The 18,476-nt window shown below is 53.7% G+C and overlaps 1 protein-coding gene across 1 annotated transcript in view; it reads right to left on the bottom strand.

Moving 5' to 3' along the window:
- Positions 1 to 2,348: 2,348 nt before the first annotated feature.
- The window catches only part of LOC116958416 (LIM domain kinase 1-like), a 77,550-nt gene continuing 61,422 nt past the window's right edge, over positions 2,349 to 18,476 (bottom strand). Inside the window, 2 exon segments of the mRNA XM_076056758.1 lie at positions 2,349 to 3,391; positions 5,070 to 5,361. Coding sequence (XP_075912873.1) covers positions 3,048 to 3,391; positions 5,070 to 5,361 — 636 coding nt within the window. The 3' untranslated portion in view covers positions 2,349 to 3,047.

Below are 18,476 nucleotides of genomic sequence, written 5' to 3'. Positions count from 1 at the left end.
GGACCAGCGGATGCGAGCCCATGTCCTTGACACCAGGACCTACCTTGGAGCTGATCTGCCCTCTGACCATCGACTAGTCAACTGTAAGATCCGCCTGCTATTCTTCCACTCCGGTGGTGGGTGTACACCCAGGATCCCATTCAAACCCTTAGTGGCCTGGTCTCAGTTATCTGATGAAAGTTGCAAGTGAGAATTTCATCATCGGTTGCGGCTGGGATTGGCATTGTCCCCCAATCCCCTGATGTCGAGGGGATATGGGCAAGGTTTAGGACTGTGACTCATGCAGCTGCAATGGCTGCTTTGGGTACGTGGTCCAGACCTCCCCAGAGACCCTGGCTGACAGAGGAGGTGTTCAGGATGGTTGAGAAAAAGCGACAGGCCCACTGTCATCGGCTACAGAATCCCACGTCAGAGAATGAGGAGGCTTACCGCAGCCTTCGCTCGGAGGTTCGGAGAGCCGAGAGGCGCTGCAAGGATGGGTGGTGGTTGCGGGTTGCTGAGGAGATGGAGTCTGCCTCAGTGGCCCGTGATCACAAATCTCTATTTAACTCCATCAAAAAAGTAATCTGCAGTGCCACACCTATTACCATCATTAGGGGAAAAAACGGTGATCCAATCTCCGACCCCCAGGAACAGGTTTGCAGATTTGTTGAGCATTTCTGTGAGGTCCTGGGGGAGGGAAAATCCCTCAGCCAGGAAAACATCTTGGCACAAAGTGAGGATGACCCTGCTGAGGCTGCGGTGCCTCAAATATTAGAAGTCACCCCCTGTGAGTGGCTGGCTGAGGTGCCATCTGTTGAGGAAGTACTGAAGGCGATCCGGAGTCTGAGACCAGGAAAGGCAGCGGACAGAGATGATCTCCCAAGCGAAATGCTGAGGGAGGGTGGCGTTTGTGTGCAGACTGCCATATATGACATCATAACAACAGTCTGGACCACTGGACGGGTTCCGCAGGATTGGAAGGATGCCCTGGTGGTCCCCCTCTTTAACAAGGGGGGCCGTATAGACTGTAACAACTACAGGGGCATCTCACTCCTTAGCATGCCGGGAAAGGTCCTGGCAAGGATTATTCAACATCGCCTTGCTAGGCACGCTGAGGAGAGGCATGCGGAGCCCCAATGCGGTTTCAGGAAAGGGCGGTCCTGCAGAGATGCCATTTTTTCTATCCGTCTGCTACAGCAGAGGTGTAGGGAATTCCAACAAGACCTACATCTCTGCTTTATTGACCTGGTCAAGGACTATGATACCATCAGTAGGCCCTGGGCTCTGGGTTGTTCTTTGTGCTTTTGGAGTCCCTGACCCTCTGCATGAAGGACCTTCATGATGGTGAGCGGGCCCGGGTAAAACTACGTGGCCGGGAGTCAGAGCCATTCCGCGTACACCGTGGGGTGCGACAGGGATGTCCTCTGGCTCCCACATTATTTAACATCTATTTTGACCACATAGTTCGTGAAGCCTTCAATAGCTGTACCGGGGAAATCTCCATTTGGTACAGGTATAATGGGAGGCTGATCGATGCCCGGGTGCAGTCAAGGGATGGCTCCCTATTGCTCAACCATGTTATGTACGCTGATGATTTGGTAATAGCTGCTCATTCAGAGGAGGAGTTGGAGACGCTGCTGCTGAAACTGGAGTGTGCCACCAAGAGATGGGGCCTTACCATCAGCCCCACCAAAACTAAGCACCTGCCTGGGTATTTTGTACCATCGGACACTCCACTCCCACAACTCCCAATTGGTGATGGGGCAGTTTAACAGCAGAGGTCTCACTCCGAATCAGTCGAGAAGCATTGTCTTTTCATCGGTTGCGTAACGCTGTGTGGAAGCTACCTGGTCTGTCGCTCCGCACTAAGCTTCAGGTCTTCTCAGCCACGGTCATTCCCTCCCTTCTCTATGCTTGCGAAACATGGACCCCCCTAATGCAACATCTTCGCCGGTTAGAAACATTTAGGCTGACCTGCCTACGATCCATCCTGGGTTTAACCAGTCTGGATTGTGCGAGCTCACAAATCCTTGAAAGATCTGGACAAAGTCCCATTGGTGAACTCCTCCGGCAGGCAAGGCTGCGTTGGCTGGGTCATGTAGCCTGCATGCCCAGCCACCGCATGCCAAAACAGCTTTTGTTCGGCCGGATTGAGGGGGCTAAGCGGGCGCGGCACGGGCTAGAGAAGAGATGGAGTGATGTGGAACAGGAGGACGTGGAGCTGAGTGGACTTGCCGATGACTGGTACCAGCAGTGTCAAGATCGGCCTCTGTGGAGGAGGCTCATGAAGGATGCTACTGGGCAGTTGGAGGCAGTCGCCCTCAAACAACAACAACGGAGGGTGGAGGAGCGACGCTCACAACAACGAGCGGAGCGCCGGGTGGCTAAAGCACAGCAGGTTGGCACGGTAGGGGGCACAGGTGGTGCATCAGCCAGTCATCTCAGTCAGTCGACCCGTGGCACCTGGGTCTGCCCCGTGACCTCCTGCCAGCGGGCGTTCGACACTTCACGTGGCCTCAACGTGCACATGGCCTGGCACAGGAGTCGTGGTGACGTCAGCGCCACTTAGTGGCGAATGGCGGTTGTTGTTGTTGTTGAGTGTGTGTGAGCGAGTGTGAGTGAGTGAGCGAGTGTAAGCGAGTGAGCGTGTGTAAGTGTGCGAGTGTGTGCTGGTGTGTGCGAGAATGTGTGCGTTAGTGAGTGAGTGAGTGAGTATGTGAGTGAGTGAGTTAGTGTGTGTAAGTGTGTGAGTGTGTGCGTTAGTGAGTGAGTGTGTGAGTGAGTGAGCGAGTGTGTGAGTGAGTGAGCGAGTGTGAGCGAGTTAGTGTGTATAAGTGTGCGAGTGTGTGCGTTAGTGAGTGAGTGTGTGAGTGAGTGAGCGAGTTAGTGTGTGTAAGTGTGCGAGTGTGTGCTGGTGTGTGCGTTAGTGAGTGAGTGTGTGAGTGAGTGAGCGTGTGTAAGTGTGCGAGTGTGTGCTGGTGTTTGCGAGAGTGTGTGCGTTAGTGAGTGAGTGAGTGAGTATGTGAGTGAGTGAGTTAGTGTGTGTAAGTGTGTGAGTGTGTGCGTTAGTGAGTGAGTGTGTGAGTGAGTGAGTGAGTTAGTGTGTGTAAGTGTGTGAGTGTGTGCTGGTGTGTGCGCGAGTGTGCGTTAGTGAGTGAGTGTGTGAGTGAGTGAGCGTGTGTAAGTGTGCGAGTGTGTGCTGGTGTGTGCGAGTGTGCGTTAGTGAGTGAGTGTGTGAGTGAGTGAGTGAGTGTGTGAGTGAGTGAGCGAGTTAGTGTGTGTAAGTGTGCGAGTGTGTGCGTTAGTGAGTGAGTGAGTGGGTGAGTGAGTGAGTGTGAGCGAGGGGGCTGTACCTCACACAGAACGATGCCGAATGAGAAGATGTCGACCTTCTCATCGTAGCGCTTCCCTGCACAGAACAACAAGAGGGACGATGATGACGATGATGATGACGATGATGATGACGATGATGACAATGATGATGACGATGATGACGATGATGACGATGACGACGATGACGACGACGATGACAATGATGTTGATGATGATGATGTTGATGATGATGTTGATGATGACGATGATGATGACGATGATGACGACGACGACGACGACGACGATGATGACGACGATAATGATGATGATGACGACGATGACGACGATAATGATGACGATGACGACGACGATGACGACGATGATGATGACGATGTTGACGATGATGACGATGATGACGATGACGATGATGACGACGAGGCAAGCGTTAGGCAGCGATCTCCAAGAGTGCAGGAAGTAGCCACAGCCTGTGAGTGGCTGGGTGCTGGGGGCGGCCGTGCCTCACCGTCACCGTCTCACCGTCACCGTCTCTGTCTCACCGTCTCACCGCCTCACCGCCACCGTCTCACCGCCACCGTCTCACCGTCACCGTCTCACCGTCACCGTCTCACCGTCTCACCGTCACCGTCTCACCGTCACCGTCTCACCGTCACCGTCTCACCGTCACCGTCTCACCGTCTCACCGCCACCGTCTCACCGTCACCGTCTCACCGTCACCGTCACCGTCTCACCGTCACCGTCTCACCGTCTCACCGTCACCGTCTCACCGTCTCACCGTCACCGTCTCACCGTCACCGTCTCACCGTCTCACCGTCTCACCGTCTCACCGTCACCGTCTCACCGTCACCGTCTCACCGTCTCACCGTCACCGTCTCACCGTCACCGTCTCACCGTCACCGTCTCTGTCTCACCGTCTCACCGTCTCACCGTCACCGTCTCACCGTCACCGTCTCTGTCTCACCGTCTCTGTCTCACCGTCTCACCGTCACCGTCTCACCATCAAGCGTCTCACCGTCACCGTTTCACCGTCCACCGTCACCGTCTCACCGTCCACCGTCACCATACACCGTCTCACCGTCACCGTCTCACCGTCACCGTCTCACCGTCTCACCGTCACCGTCTCACCATCAAGCGTCTCACCGTCACCGTCTCACCGTCTCACCGTCTCACCGTCTCACCGTCACCGTCTCACCGTCACCGTCTCACCATCAAGCGTCTCACCGTCACCGTCACCGTCTCACCGTCACCGTCACCGTCTCACCGTCTCACCGTCTCACCGTCAAGCGTCTCACCGTCACCGTCTCACCGTCACCGTCACCGTCTCACCGTCACCGTCTCACCGTCTCACCATCAAGCGTCTCACCGTCACCGTCTCACCGTCTCACCGTCACCGTCTCACCGTCTCACCGTCTCACCGTCACCGTCTCACTGTCTCACTGTCTCACCGTCTCACCGTCTCACCGTCACCGTCTCACCGTGACCGTCTCACCGTCACCGTCTCACCGTCACCGTCTCACCGTCACCGTCTCACCGTCCACCGTCTCACCGTCACCGTCTCACCGTCTCACCGTCACCGTCTCACCGTCTCACCGTCACCGTCTCACCGTCTCTCCATCCACCGTCTCACCGTCACCGTCTCACCGTCTCACCGTCACCGTCTCACCGTCTCCGTCTCACCGTCACCGTCTCACCGTCTCACCGTCACCGTCTCACCGTCTCCGTCTCACCGTCACCGTCTCACCGTCTCACCGTCTCACCGTTGATCATCTCCGGCGCCATCCAGTACGGGTTTCCCACCACGGTGTATCGCTTGCGACGGTCCGGACGTCGCAACACCCTCCGGCGAGAACCGGACGCCGGCGCCGCTGATGATGATGATGCTGATGGTGGTGATGCTGCTGATGATGATGATGATGCTGCTGATGATGATGATGGTGATGACGGGGCCGATGATGACGACGGAGGCGGTGGCGGTGACGGTGAAGTTCGTGAAACCTCATCCACCATGAGCCGGGCCAGGCCAAAGTCGGCAACCACTACGGAACGGTCCTGGTGGGGGGAAATGGTGGGGGGAAGGGGGAAGAGATGGTGTGGTGGGGGGTATGGTGGGGGGGCGGGGGAGATGGTGGGGGGGAGGGGTATGGTGGGGGGGGGAGACGGTGGGTTGGAGGGGTATGGTGGGGAGATGGTTGAGGGGGGGGGGGGGAGATGGGGGGGAGATTCATACCGTGTGTGTGTGTACGGTGTGTGTGTACGGTGTGTGTGTGTACGGTGTGTGTGTGTACGGTGTGTGTGTGTGTACGGTGTGTGTGTACGGTGTGTGTGTACGGTGTGTGTACGGTGTGTGTGTGTACGGTGTGTGTGTATGGTGTGTGTGTACGGTGTGTGTGTACGGTGTGTGTGTACGGTGTGTGTGTACGGTGTGTGTGTGTGTACGGTGTGTGTACGGTGTGTGTACGGTGTGTGTACGGTGTGTGTGTACGGTGTGTGTACGGTGTGTGTGTACGGTGTGTGTGTGTACAGTGTGTGTACGGTGTGTGTGTGTACGATGTGTGTACGGTGTGTGTGTACGGTGTGTGTGTACGGTGTGTGTGTACGGTGTGTGTGTACGGTGTGTGTGTACGGTGTGTGTGTACAGTGTGTGTACGGTGTGTGTGTGCGGTGTGTGTGTATGGTGCGTGTGTACGGTGTGTGTATGGTGTGTGTGTACGGTGTGTGTACGGGGTGTGTGTACGGTGTGTGTGTACAGTGTGTGTGTACAGTGTGTGTGTACAGTGTGTGTGTACGGTGTGTGTGTAAGGTGTGTGTACGGTGTGTGTACAGTGTGTGTACAGTGTGTGTACGGTGTGCACACGGTGTGTGTGTACGGTGTGTGTGTGTACGGTGTGTATACGGGGTGTGTACGGTGTGTGTACAGTGTGTGTGTACGGTGTGTGTACAGTGTGTGTACAGTGTGTGTATGGTGTGCACACGGTGTGTGTGTACGGTGTGTGTGTGTACGGTGTGTATACGGGGTGTGTACGGTGTGTGTACAGTGTGTGTGTACGGTGTGTGTGTACGGTGTGTGTACGGGGTGTGTACGGTGTGTGTACAGTGTGTGTGTACGGTGTGTGTACGGTGTGTGTACGGTGTGTGTGTACAGTGTGTGTGTACGGTGTGTGTACGGTGTGTGTGTACGGTGTGTGTGTGTACGGTGTGTGTGTGTACGGTGTGTGTACGGGGTGTGTACGGTGTGTGTGTACGGTGTGTGTGTACGGTGTGTGTACGGTGTGTACACGGTGTGTGTGTACGGTGTGTGTGTACGGTGTGTGTACGGTGTGTGTACGGTGTGTGTGTACGGTGTGTGTGTACGGTGTGTGTGTACGGTGTGTGTGTACGGTGTGTGTACGGTGTGTGTACGGTGTGTGTGCACGGTGTGTGTACGGTGTATGTGTACGGTGTGTGTACGGTGTGTGTGTGTACGGTGTGTGTATGTGTGTGTACAGTGTGTGTACAGTGTGTGTGTACAGTGTGTGTGTACGGTGTGTGTGCACGGTGTGTGTACGGTGTATGTGTACGGTGTGTGTACGGTGTGTGTGTGTACGGTGTGTGTACGGTGTGTGTGTGTACGGTGTGTGTATGTGTGTGTACGGTGTGTGTACGGTGTGTGTGTACGGTGTGTGTGCACGGTGTGTGTACGGGGTGTGTGTACGGTGTGTGTGTACGGTGTGTGTGTACGGTGTGTGTACGGTGTGTGTGTACGGTGTGTGTACGGGGTGTGTGTACGGGGTGTGTGTACGGTGTGTGTACGGTGTGTGTACGGTGTGTGTGTATGGTGTGTGTACGGTGTGTGTGTATGGTGTGTGTACGGTGTGTGTGTATGGTGTGTGTACGGGGTGTGTGTACGGTGTATGTGTACGGTGTGTGTACGGTGTGTGTACGGTGTGTGTGTACGGTGTGTGTGTATGGTGTGTGTACGGTGTGTGTGTACGGTGTGTGTACGGTGTGAGTGTACGGTGTGTGTACGGTGTGTGTGTACGGTGTGTGTGTACGGTGTGTGTACGGTGTGAGTGTACGGTGTGTGTACGGTGTGTGTGTACGGTGTGTGTGTACGGTGTGTGTGTACGGTGTGTGTGTGTACGGTGTGTGTGTACGGTGTGTGTACGGGGTGTGTACGGTGTGTGTGTACGGTGTGTGTGTACGGTGTGTGTACGGTGTGTACACGGTGTGTGTGTACGGTGTGTGTGTACGGTGTGTGTGTGTACAGTGTGTCTGTACGGTGTGTGTGTACGGTGTGTGTGTAGGGTGTGTGTACGGTGTGTGTACAGTGTGTGTACGGTATGTGTGTGTACAGTGTGTCTGTACGGTGTGTGTGTACGGTGTGTGTGTAGGGTGTGTGTACGGTGTGTGTGTACGGTGTGTGTACAGTGTGTGTGTACGGTGTGTGTACGGTGTGTGTACACGGTGTGTGTACGGTGTGTGTGTACAGTGTGTGTGTACGGTGTGTGTGTACGGTGTGTGTACGGTGTGTGTACAGTGGGTGTACGGTGTGTGTGTACGGTGTGTGTGTACGGTGTGTGTACGGTGTGTGTGTACGGTGTGTGGACGGTGTGTACGGTGTGTGTGTACGGTAAGTGTACGGTGTGTGTACAGTGGGTGTACAATGTGTGTGTACGGTGTGTGTACGGTGTGTGTGTACAGTGTGTGTGTACGGTGTGTGTGTACGGTGTGTGTGTACGGTGTGTGTACGGTGTGTGTACGGTGTGTGTGTACAGTGTGTGTGTACAGTGTGTGTGTACGGTGTGTGTACGGTGTGTGTGTAGAGTGTGTACGGTGTGTGTGTACGGTGTGTGTGTACGGTGTCTGTATGTGTGTACGGTGTGTGTGTACGGTGTGTGTATGGTGTGTGTACGGTGTGTGTGTACGGTGTGTGTACGGTGTGTGTGTACAGTGTGTGTACGGTGTGTGTGTACGGTGTGTGTGTACGGTGTGTGTACGGTGTGTGTACGGTGTGTGTGTACGGTGTGTGTGTACGGTGTGTGTACGGTGTGTGTGTACGGTGTGTGTGCACGGTGTGTGTGTGTACGGTGTGTGTGTGCGGTGTGTGTGTACGGTGTGTGTACGGTGTGTGTACAGTGTGTTTGTACGGTGTGTGTACGGTGTGTGTACAGTGTGTGTGTACGGTGTGTGTACAGTGTGTGTGTACGGTGTGTGGACGGTGTGTACGGTGTGTGTGTACGGTAAGTGTACGGTGTGTGTACAGTGTGTGTACAATGTGTGTGTACGGTGTGTGTACGGTGTGTGTGTACAGTGTGTGTGTACGGTGTGTGTGTACGGTGTGTGTGTACGGTGTGTGTGTACGGTGTGTGTACGGTGTGTGTACGGTGTGTGTGTACAGTGTGTGTGTAAAGTGTGTGTGTACGGTGTGTGTACGGTGTGTGTGTAGAGTGTGTACGGTGTGTGTGTACGGTGTGTGTGTACGGTGTGTGTGTACGGTGTCTGTATGTGTGTACGGTGTGTGTGTACGGTGTGTGTACGGTGTGTGTACGGTGTGTGTATACGGTGTGTGTACGGTGTGTGTGTACAGTGTGTGTACGGTGTGTGTGTACGGTGTGTGTGTACGGTGTGTGTGTATGGTGTCTGTATGTGTGTCTGTATGTGTGTACGGTGTGTGTACGGTGTGTGTGTACGGTGTGTGTACAGTGTGTGTGTGTACGGTGTGTGTGTGTACGGTGTGTGTGTACGGTGTGTGTACGGTGTGTGTACGGTGTGTGTGTACGGTGTGTGTGTACGGTGTGTGTACAGTGTGTGTGTGTATGGTGTGTGTGTGTACGGTGTGTGTACAGTGTGTGTGTACGGTGTGTGTACGGTGTGTGTACGGTGTGTGTGTACGGTGTGTGTACGGTGTGTGTACAGTGTGTGTGTACGGTGTGTGTACGGTGTGTGTGTACGGTGTGTGTGTACGGTGTGTGTACGGTGTGTGTGTACGGTGTGTGTACGGTGTGTGTGTATGGTGTGTGTACGGTGTGTGTGTATGGTGTGTGTACGGTGTGTGTGTACGGTGTGTGTACGGTGTGTGTACGGTGTGTGTGTACGGTGTGTGTACGGTGTGTGTGTATGGTGTGTGTACGGTGTGTGTGTACGGTGTGTGTGTACGGTGTGTGTACGGTGTGTGTACGGTGTGTGTGTACGGTGTGTGTGTACGGTGTGTGTACGGTGTGAGTGTACGGTGTGTGTACGGTGTGTGTGTACGGTGTGTGTGTACGGTGTGTGTGTACGGTGTGTGTGTGTACGGTGTGTGTGTACGGTGTGTGTACGGGGTGTGTACGGTGTGTGTGTACGGTGTGTGTGTACGGTGTGTGTACGGTGTGTACACGGTGTGTGTGTACGGTGTGTGTGTGTACGGTGTGTGTGTACGGTGTGTGTGTGTACAGTGTGTCTGTACGGTGTGTGTGTACGGTGTGTGTGTAGGGTGTGTGTACGGTGTGTGTACAGTGTGTGTACGGTATGTGTGTGTACAGTGTGTGTGTACGGTGTGTGTGTACGGTGTGTGTGTAGGGTGTGTGTACAGTGTGTGTGTATGGTGTGTGTACGGTGTGTGTACACGGTGTGTGTACAGTGTGTGTGTACAGTGTGTGTGTACGGTGTGTGTGTACGGTGTGTGTACGGTGTGTGTACAGTGGGTGTACGGTGTGTGTGTACGGTGTGTGTGTACGGTGTGTGTACGGGGTGTGTGTACGGGGTGTGTGTACGGGGTGTGTGTACGGGGTGTGTGTACGGTGTGTGTACGGTGTGTGTGTATGGTGTGTGTACGGTGTGTGTGTATGGTGTGTGTACGGTGTGTGTGTATGGTGTGTGTACGGGGTGTGTGTACGGTGTGTGTGTACGGTGTGTGTACGGTGTGTGTACGGTGTGTGTGTACGGTGTGTGTGTATGGTGTGTGTACGGTGTGTGTGTACGGTGTGTGTACGGTGTGAGTGTACGGTGTGTGTACGGTGTGTGTGTACGGTGTGTGTGTACGGTGTGTGTACGGTGTGAGTGTACGGTGTGTGTACGGTGTGTGTGTACGGTGTGTGTGTACGGTGTGTGTGTGTACGGTGTGTGTGTACGGTGTGTGTACGGGGTGTGTACGGTGTGTGTGTACGGTGTGTGTGTACGGTGTGTGTACGGTGTGTACACGGTGTGTGTGTACGGTGTGTGTGTGTACAGTGTGTCTGTACGGTGTGTGTGTACGGTGTGTGTGTAGGGTGTGTGTACGGTGTGTGTACAGTGTGTGTACGGTATGTGTGTGTACAGTGTGTGTGTACGGTGTGTGTGTACGGTGTGTGTGTAGGGTGTGTGTACAGTGTGTGTGTATGGTGTGTGTACGGTGTGTGTACACGGTGTGTGTACGGTGTGTGTGTACAGTGTGTGTGTACGGTGTGTGTGTACGGTGTGTGTACGGTGTGTGTACAGTGGGTGTACGGTGTGTGTGTACGGTGTGTGTGTACGGTGTGTGTACGGGGTGTGTGTACGGGGTGTGTGTACGGGGTGTGTGTACGGTGTGTGTACGGTGTGTGTGTATGGTGTGTGTACGGTGTGTGTGTATGGTGTGTGTACGGTGTGTGTGTATGGTGTGTGTACGGGGTGTGTGTACGGTGTGTGTGTACGGTGTGTGTACGGTGTGTGTACGGTGTGTGTGTACGGTGTGTGTGTATGGTGTGTGTACGGTGTGTGTGTACGGTGTGTGTACGGTGTGAGTGTACGGTGTGTGTACGGTGTGTGTGTACGGTGTGTGTGTACGGTGTGTGTACGGTGTGAGTGTACGGTGTGTGTACGGTGTGTGTGTACGGTGTGTGTGTACGGTGTGTGTGTACGGTGTGTGTGTGTACGGTGTGTGTGTACGGTGTGTGTACGGGGTGTGTACGGTGTGTGTGTACGGTGTGTGTGTACGGTGTGTGTACGGTGTGTACACGGTGTGTGTGTACGGTGTGTGTGTACGGTGTGTGTGTGTACAGTGTGTCTGTACGGTGTGTGTGTACGGTGTGTGTGTAGGGTGTGTGTACGGTGTGTGTACAGTGTGTGTACGGTATGTGTGTGTACAGTGTGTCTGTACGGTGTGTGTGTACGGTGTGTGTGTAGGGTGTGTGTACGGTGTGTGTGTACGGTGTGTGTACAGTGTGTGTGTACGGTGTGTGTACGGTGTGTGTACACGGTGTGTGTACGGTGTGTGTGTACAGTGTGTGTGTACGGTGTGTGTGTACGGTGTGTGTACGGTGTGTGTACAGTGGGTGTACGGTGTGTGTGTACGGTGTGTGTGTACGGTGTGTGTACGGTGTGTGTGTACGGTGTGTGGACTGTGTGTACGGTGTGTGTGTACGGTAAGTGTACGGTGTGTGTACAGTGTGTGTACAATGTGTGTGTACGGTGTGTGTACGGTGTGTGTGTACGGTGTGTGTGTACGGTGTGTGTGTACGGTGTGTGTGTACGGTGTGTGTACGGTGTGTGTACGGTGTGTGTGTACAGTGTGTGTGTACAGTGTGTGTGTACGGTGTGTGTACGGTGTGTGTGTAGAGTGTGTACGGTGTGTGTGTACGGTGTGTGTGTACGGTGTGTGTGTACGGTGTCTGTATGTGTGTACGGTGTGTGTGTACGGTGTGTGTATGGTGTGTGTACGGTGTGTGTGTACGGTGTGTGTACGGTGTGTGTGTACAGTGTGTGTACGGTGTGTGTGTACGGTGTGTGTGTACGGTGTGTGTACGGTGTGTGTACGGTGTGTGTGTACGGTGTGTGTACGGTGTGTGTGTACGGTGTGTGTGTACGGTGTGTGTGTGTACGGTGTGTGTGTGCGGTGTGTGTGTACGGTGTGTGTACGGTGTGTGTACAGTGTGTGTGTACGGTGTGTGTACGGTGTGTGTACAGTGTGTGTGTACGGTGTGTGTACAGTGTGTGTGTACGGTGTGTGGACGGTGTGTACGGTGTGTGTGTACGGTAAGTGTACGGTGTGTGTACAGTGTGTGTACAATGTGTGTGTACGGTGTGTGTACGGTGTGTGTGTACAGTGTGTGTGTACGGTGTGTGTGTACGGTGTGTGTGTACGGTGTGTGTGTACGGTGTGTGTGTACGGTGTGTGTACGGTGTGTGTGTACAGTGTGTGTGTACAGTGTGTGTGTACGGTGTGTGTACGGTGTGTGTGTAGAGTGTGTACGGTGTGTGTGTACGGTGTGTGTGTACGGTGTGTGTGTACGGTGTCTGTATGTGTGTACGGTGTGTGTGTACGGTGTGTGTACGGTGTGTGTACGGTGTGTGTGTCCGGTGTGTGTACGGTGTGTGTGTACAGTGTGTGTACGGTGTGTGTGTACGGTGTGTGTGTACGGTGTGTGTGTGTATGGTGTCTGTATGTGTGTACGGTGTGTGTACGGTGTGTGTGTACGGTGTGTGTGTACGGTGTGTGTACAGTGTGTGTGTGTACAGTGTGTGTGTGTACGGTGTGTGTGTACGGTGTGTGTACGGTGTGTGTACGGTGTGTGTGTACGGTGTGTGTGTACGGTGTGTGTGTACGGTGTGTGTACAGTGTGTGTGTGTATGGTGTGTGTGTGTACGGTGTGTGTACAGTGTGTGTGTACGGTGTGTGTACGGTGTGTGTACGGTGTGTGTGTACGGTGTGTGTACGGTGTGTGTACGGTGTGTGTACGGTGTGTGTACGGTGTGTGTGTACGGTGTGTGTGTACGGTGTGTGTACGGTGTGTGTGTACGGTGTGTGTACGGTGTGTGTGTATGGTGTGTGTACGGTGTGTGTGTATGGTGTGTGTACGGTGTGTGTGTACGGTGTGTGTACGGTGTGTGTACGGTGTGTGTGTACGGTGTGTGTACGGTGTGTGTGTATGGTGTGTGTACGGTGTGTGTGTACGGTGTGTGTGTACGGTGTGTGTACGGTGTGTGTACGGTGTGTGTGTACGGTGTGTGTGTACGGTGTGTGTACGGTGTGAGTGTACGGTGTGTGTACGGTGTGTGTGTACGGTGTGTGTGTACGGTGTGTGTGTACGGTGTGTGTGTGTACGGTGTGTGTGTACGGTGTGTGTACGGGGTGTGTACGGTGTGTGTGTACGGTGTGTGTGTACGGTGTTTGTACGGTGTGTACACGGTGTGTGTGTACGGTGTGTGTGTACGGTGTGTGTGTACGGTGTGTGTGTGTACAGTGTGTCTGTACGGTGTGTGTGTACGGTGTGTGTGTAGGGTGTGTGTACGGTGTGTGTACAGTGTGTGTACGGTATGTGTGTGTACAGTGTGTCTGTACGGTGTGTGTGTACGGTGTGTGTGTAGGGTGTGTGTACAGTGTGTGTGTATGGTGTGTGTACGGTGTGTGTACACGGTGTGTGTACGGTGTGTGTGTACAGTGTGTGTGTACGGTGTGTGTGTACGGTGTGTGTACGGTGTGTGTACAGTGGGTGTACGGTGTGTGTGTACGGTGTGTGTGTACGGTGTGTGTACGGTGTGTGTGTACGGTGTGTGTACGGTGTGTGTGTACGGTGTGTGTGTACGGTGTGTGTGTGTACGGTGTGTGTGTGCGGTGTGTGTGTACGGTGTGTGTACGGTGTGTGTACAGTGTGTGTGTACGGTGTGTGTACGGTGTGTGTACAGTGTGTGTACAGTGTGTGTGTACGGTGTGTGTACAGTGTGTGTGTACGGTGTGTGGACGGTGTGTACGGTGTGTGTGTACGGTAAGTGTACGGTGTGTGTACAGTGTGTGTACAATGTGTGTGTACGGTGTGTGTACGGTGTGTGTGTACAGTGTGTGTGTACGGTGTGTGTGTACGGTGTGTGTGTACGGTGTGTGTGTACGGTGTGTGTACGGTGTGTGTACGGTGTGTGTGTACAGTGTGTGTGTACAGTGTGTGTGTACGGTGTGTGTACGGTGTGTGTGTAGAGTGTGTACGGTGTGTGTGTACGGTGTGTGTGTACGGTGTGTGTGTACGGTGTCTGTATGTGTGTACGGTGTGTGTGTACGGTGTGTGTACGGTGTGTGTACGGTGTGTGTGTACGGTGTGTGTACGGTGTGTGTGTACAGTGTGTGTACGGTGTGTGTGTACGGTGTGTGTGTACGGTGTGTGTGTACGGTGTGTGTGTATGGTGTCTGTATGTGTGTACGGTGTGTGTACGGTGTGTGTGTACGGTGTGTGTGTACGGTGTGTGTACAGTGTGTGTACAGTGTGTGTGTGTACGGTGTGTGTGTACGGTGTGTGTGTACGGTGTGTGTACGGTGTGTGTACGGTGTGTGTGTACGGTGTGTGTGTACGGTGTGTGTGTACGGTGTGTGTACAGTGTGTGTGTGTACGGTGTGTGTGTGTACGGTGTGTGTACAGTGTGTGTGTACGGTGTGTGTACGGTGTGTGTGTACGGTGTGTGTGTACGGTGTGTGTACAGTGTGTGTGTGTACGGTGTGTGTACAGTGTGTGTGTACGGTGTGTGTACGGTGTGTGTGTACGGTGTGTGTACGGTGTGTGTGTACGGTGTGTGTGTACGGTGTGTGTACAGTGTGTGTGTGTACGGTGTGTGTGTGTACGGTGTGTGTACAGTGTGTGTGTACGGTGTGTGTACGGTGTGTGTGTACGGTGTGTGTGTACGGTGTGTGTACGGTGTGTGTGTACGGTGTGTGTACAGTGTGTGTGTACGGTGTGTGTACAGTGTGTGTGTACTGTGTGTGTGTGTACGGTGTGTGTGTACGGTGTGTGTACGGTGTGTGTGTATGGTGTGTGTGTACGGTGTGTGTACGGTGTGTGTACAGTGTGTGTGTACGGTGTGTGTGTACGGTGTGTGTGTACGGTGTGTGTACAGTGTGTGTGTACGGTGTGTGTACAGTGTGTACGGTGTGTGTGTACGGTGTGTGTGTGTACGGTGTGTGTGTACGGTGTGTGTATGGTGTGTGTACGGTGTGTGTACAGTGTGTACGGTGTGTGTGTACGGTGTGTGTGTGTACGGTGTGTGTGTACGGTGTGTGTATGGTGTGTGTACGGTGTGTGTACGGTGTGTGTACACGGTGTGTGTGTACGGTGTGTGTGTACGGTGTGTGTGTGTACAGTGTGTCTGTACGGTGTGTGTGTACGGTGTGTGTAGGGTGTGTGTACGGTGTGTGTACAGTGTGTGTACGGTATGTGTGTGTACAGTGTGTCTGTACGGTGTGTGTGTACGGTGTGTGTGTACGGTGTGTGTACAGTGTGTGTGTACGGTGTGTGTACGGTGTGTGTACACGGTGTGTGTACGGTGTGTGTGTACAGTGTGTGTGTACGGTGTGTGTGTACGGTGTGTGTACGGTGTGTGTACAGTGGGTGTACGGTGTGTGTGTACGGTGTGTGTGTACGGTGTGTGTACGGTGTGTGTGTACGGTGTGTGTACGGTGTGTGTGTACGGTGTGTGTGTACGGTGTGTGTACGGTGTGTGTACGGTGTGTGTGTACGGTGTGTGTGTACGGTGTGTGTGTACGGTGTGTGTGTACGGTGTGTGTGTGTACGGTGTGTGTGTGCGGTGTGTGTGTACGGTGTGTGTACGATGTGTGTACAGTGTGTGTGTACGGTGTGTGTACAGTGTGTGTGTACGGTGTGTGTACAGTGTGTGTGTGCGGTGTGTGGACGGTGTGTACGGTGTGTGTGTACGGTAAGTGTACGGTGTGTGTACAGTGTGTGTACAATGTGTGTGTACGGTGTGTGTACGGTGTGTGTGTACAGTGTGTGTGTACGGTGTGTGTGTATACGGGTGTGTGTACGGTGTGTGTGTACGGTGTGTGTACGGTGTGTGTACGGTGTGTGTGTACAGTGTGTGTGTACAGTGTGTGTGTACGGTGTGTGTACGGTGTGTGTGTAGAGTGTGTACGGTGTGTGTGTACGGTGTGTGTGTACGGTGTGTGTGTACGGTGTCTGTATGTGTGTACGGTGTGTGTGTACGGTGTGTGTATGGTGTGTGTACGGTGTGTGTGTACGGTGTGTGTACGGTGTGTGTGTACAGTGTGTGTACGGTGTGTGTGTGTACGGTGTGTGTGTGTACGGTGTGTGTGTACGGTGTGTGTGTATGGTGTCTGTATGTGTGTACGGTGTGTGTACGGTGTGTGTGTACGGTGTGTGTGTACGGTGTGTGTACAGTGTGTGTGTGTACGGTGTGTGTGTGTACGGTGTGTGTGTACGGTGTGTGTATGGTGTGTGTACGGTGTGTGTACACGGTGTGTGTGTATGGTGTGTATGTGGTGTGTGTGTACGTTGTGTGCACGGTGTGTGTGTACGGTGTGTGTACACGGTGTGTGTGTACGGTGTGTGTACACGGTGTGTGTGTACGTTGTGTGTGTACGGTGTGTGTGTACGGTGTGTGTGTGTACGGGTGTGTGTGTACGGTGTGTGTGTACGGTGTGTGTACAGTGTGTGTACAGTGTGTGTACGGTGTGTGTGTACGGTGTGTGTACGGTGTGTGTACACGGTGTGTGTGTGTACGGGTGTGTGTGTACGATGTGTGTGTACGGTGTGTGTACAGTGTGTGTACGGTGTGTGTACAGTGTGTGTACGGTGTGTGTACGGTGTGTGTACGGTGTGTGTACAGTGTGTGTACGGTGTGTCTACGGTGTGTGTGTACGGTGTGTGTACGGTGTGTGTACGGTGTGTGTACGGTGTGTGTGTACGGTGTGTGTGTACGGTGTGTGTACGGTGTGTGTGTACGGTGTGTGTACGGTGTGTGTGTACGGTGTGTGTACGGTGTGTGTACAGTGTGTGTACGGTGTGTGTACGGTGTGTGTATGGTGTGTGTACAATGTGTGTGTACGGTGTGTGTGTACGGTGTGTGTGTACGGTGTGTGTGTGTACGGTGTGTGTGTACGGTGTGTGTACAGTGTGTGTACGGTGTGTGTACGGTGTGTGTGTGTACGGTGTGTGTACGGTGTGTGTACGGTGTGTGTGTATGGTGTGTGTACGGTGCGTGTGTGTACGGTGTGTGTGTACGGTGTGTGTACGGTGCGTGTGTGTACGGTGTGTGTACACGGTGTGTGTGTGTACAGTGTGTGTACGGTGTGTGTGTGTACAGTGTGTGTGTATGGTGCGTGTGTACGGTGTGTGTATGGTGTGTGTGCACGGTGTGTGTGTATGGTGTGTGTACGGTGTGTGTACGGTGTGTGTACGGTGTGTGTGTACGGTGTGTGTACTGTGTGTGTGTACGGTGTGTACAGTGTGTGTGTACTGTGTGTGTCTACGGTGTGTGTCTACAGTGTGTGTACAGTGTGTGTACGGTGTGTGTGTACGGTGTGTGTGTACGGTGTGTGTGTACGGTGTGTGTGTACGGTGTGTGTACGGTGTGTGTACGGTGTGTGTGCACAGTGTGTATGTACGGTGTGTGTGTACGGTGTGTGTACGGTGTGTGTACGGTGTGTGTGTACGGTGTGTGTACGGTGTGTACACGGTGTGTGTACGGTGCATGTGTACGGTGTGTGTACGGTGTGTGTGTACAGTGTGTGTGTACAGTGTGTGTGTACGGTGTGTGTACGGTGTGTGTGTGTACGGTGTGTGTGTACGGTGTGTACACGGTGTGTACACGGTGTGTGTGTACAGTGTGTGTGTACGGTGTGTGTACGGTGTGTGTACGGTGTGTGTAAGGTGTGTGTACGGTGTGTGTACGGTGTGTGTGTACGGTGTGTGTACGGTGTGTGTGTACAGTGTGTGTGTGTACGGTGTGTGTGTGTACGGTGTGTGTGTGTACGGTGTGTGTGTGTACGGTGTGTGTGTGTACGGTGTGTGTGTACGGTGTGTGTACGGTGTGTGTACAGTGTGTGTGTACGGTGTGTGTGTACGGTGTGTGTACGGTGTGTGTACGGTGTGTGTGTACGGTGTGTGTATGGTGTGTGTGTACGGTGTGTGTGTACGGTGTGTGTACGGTGTGTGTGTATGGTGTGTGTGTACGGTGTGTGTACGGTGTGTGTGTACGGTGTGTGTACGGTGTGTGTACGGTGTGTGTACGGTGTGTACAGTGTGTGTCTACAGTGTGTGTACAGTGTGTGTACGGTGTGTGTGTACGGTGTGTGTACAGTGTGTGTGTACGGTGTGTGTGTACAGTGTGTATGTACGGTGTGTGTGTACGGTGTGTATGTACGGTGTGTGTACGGTGTGTGTACGGTGTGTGTACAGTGTGTGTGTACGGTGTGTACACGGTGTGTGTGTACGGTGTGTACAGTGTGTGTG

This window comes from Petromyzon marinus, chromosome 77 (genome assembly GCF_048934315.1).
Source record: "Petromyzon marinus isolate PM22_M1 ecotype Great Lakes invasive population chromosome 77, UKy_Petmar_22M1.pri1.0, whole genome shotgun sequence".
Taxonomy (NCBI): domain Eukaryota; kingdom Metazoa; phylum Chordata; class Hyperoartia; order Petromyzontiformes; family Petromyzontidae; genus Petromyzon; species Petromyzon marinus.
Note: the sequence above shows the minus strand (reverse complement) of the source record. Positions and strands in the feature narration are given on the sequence as shown.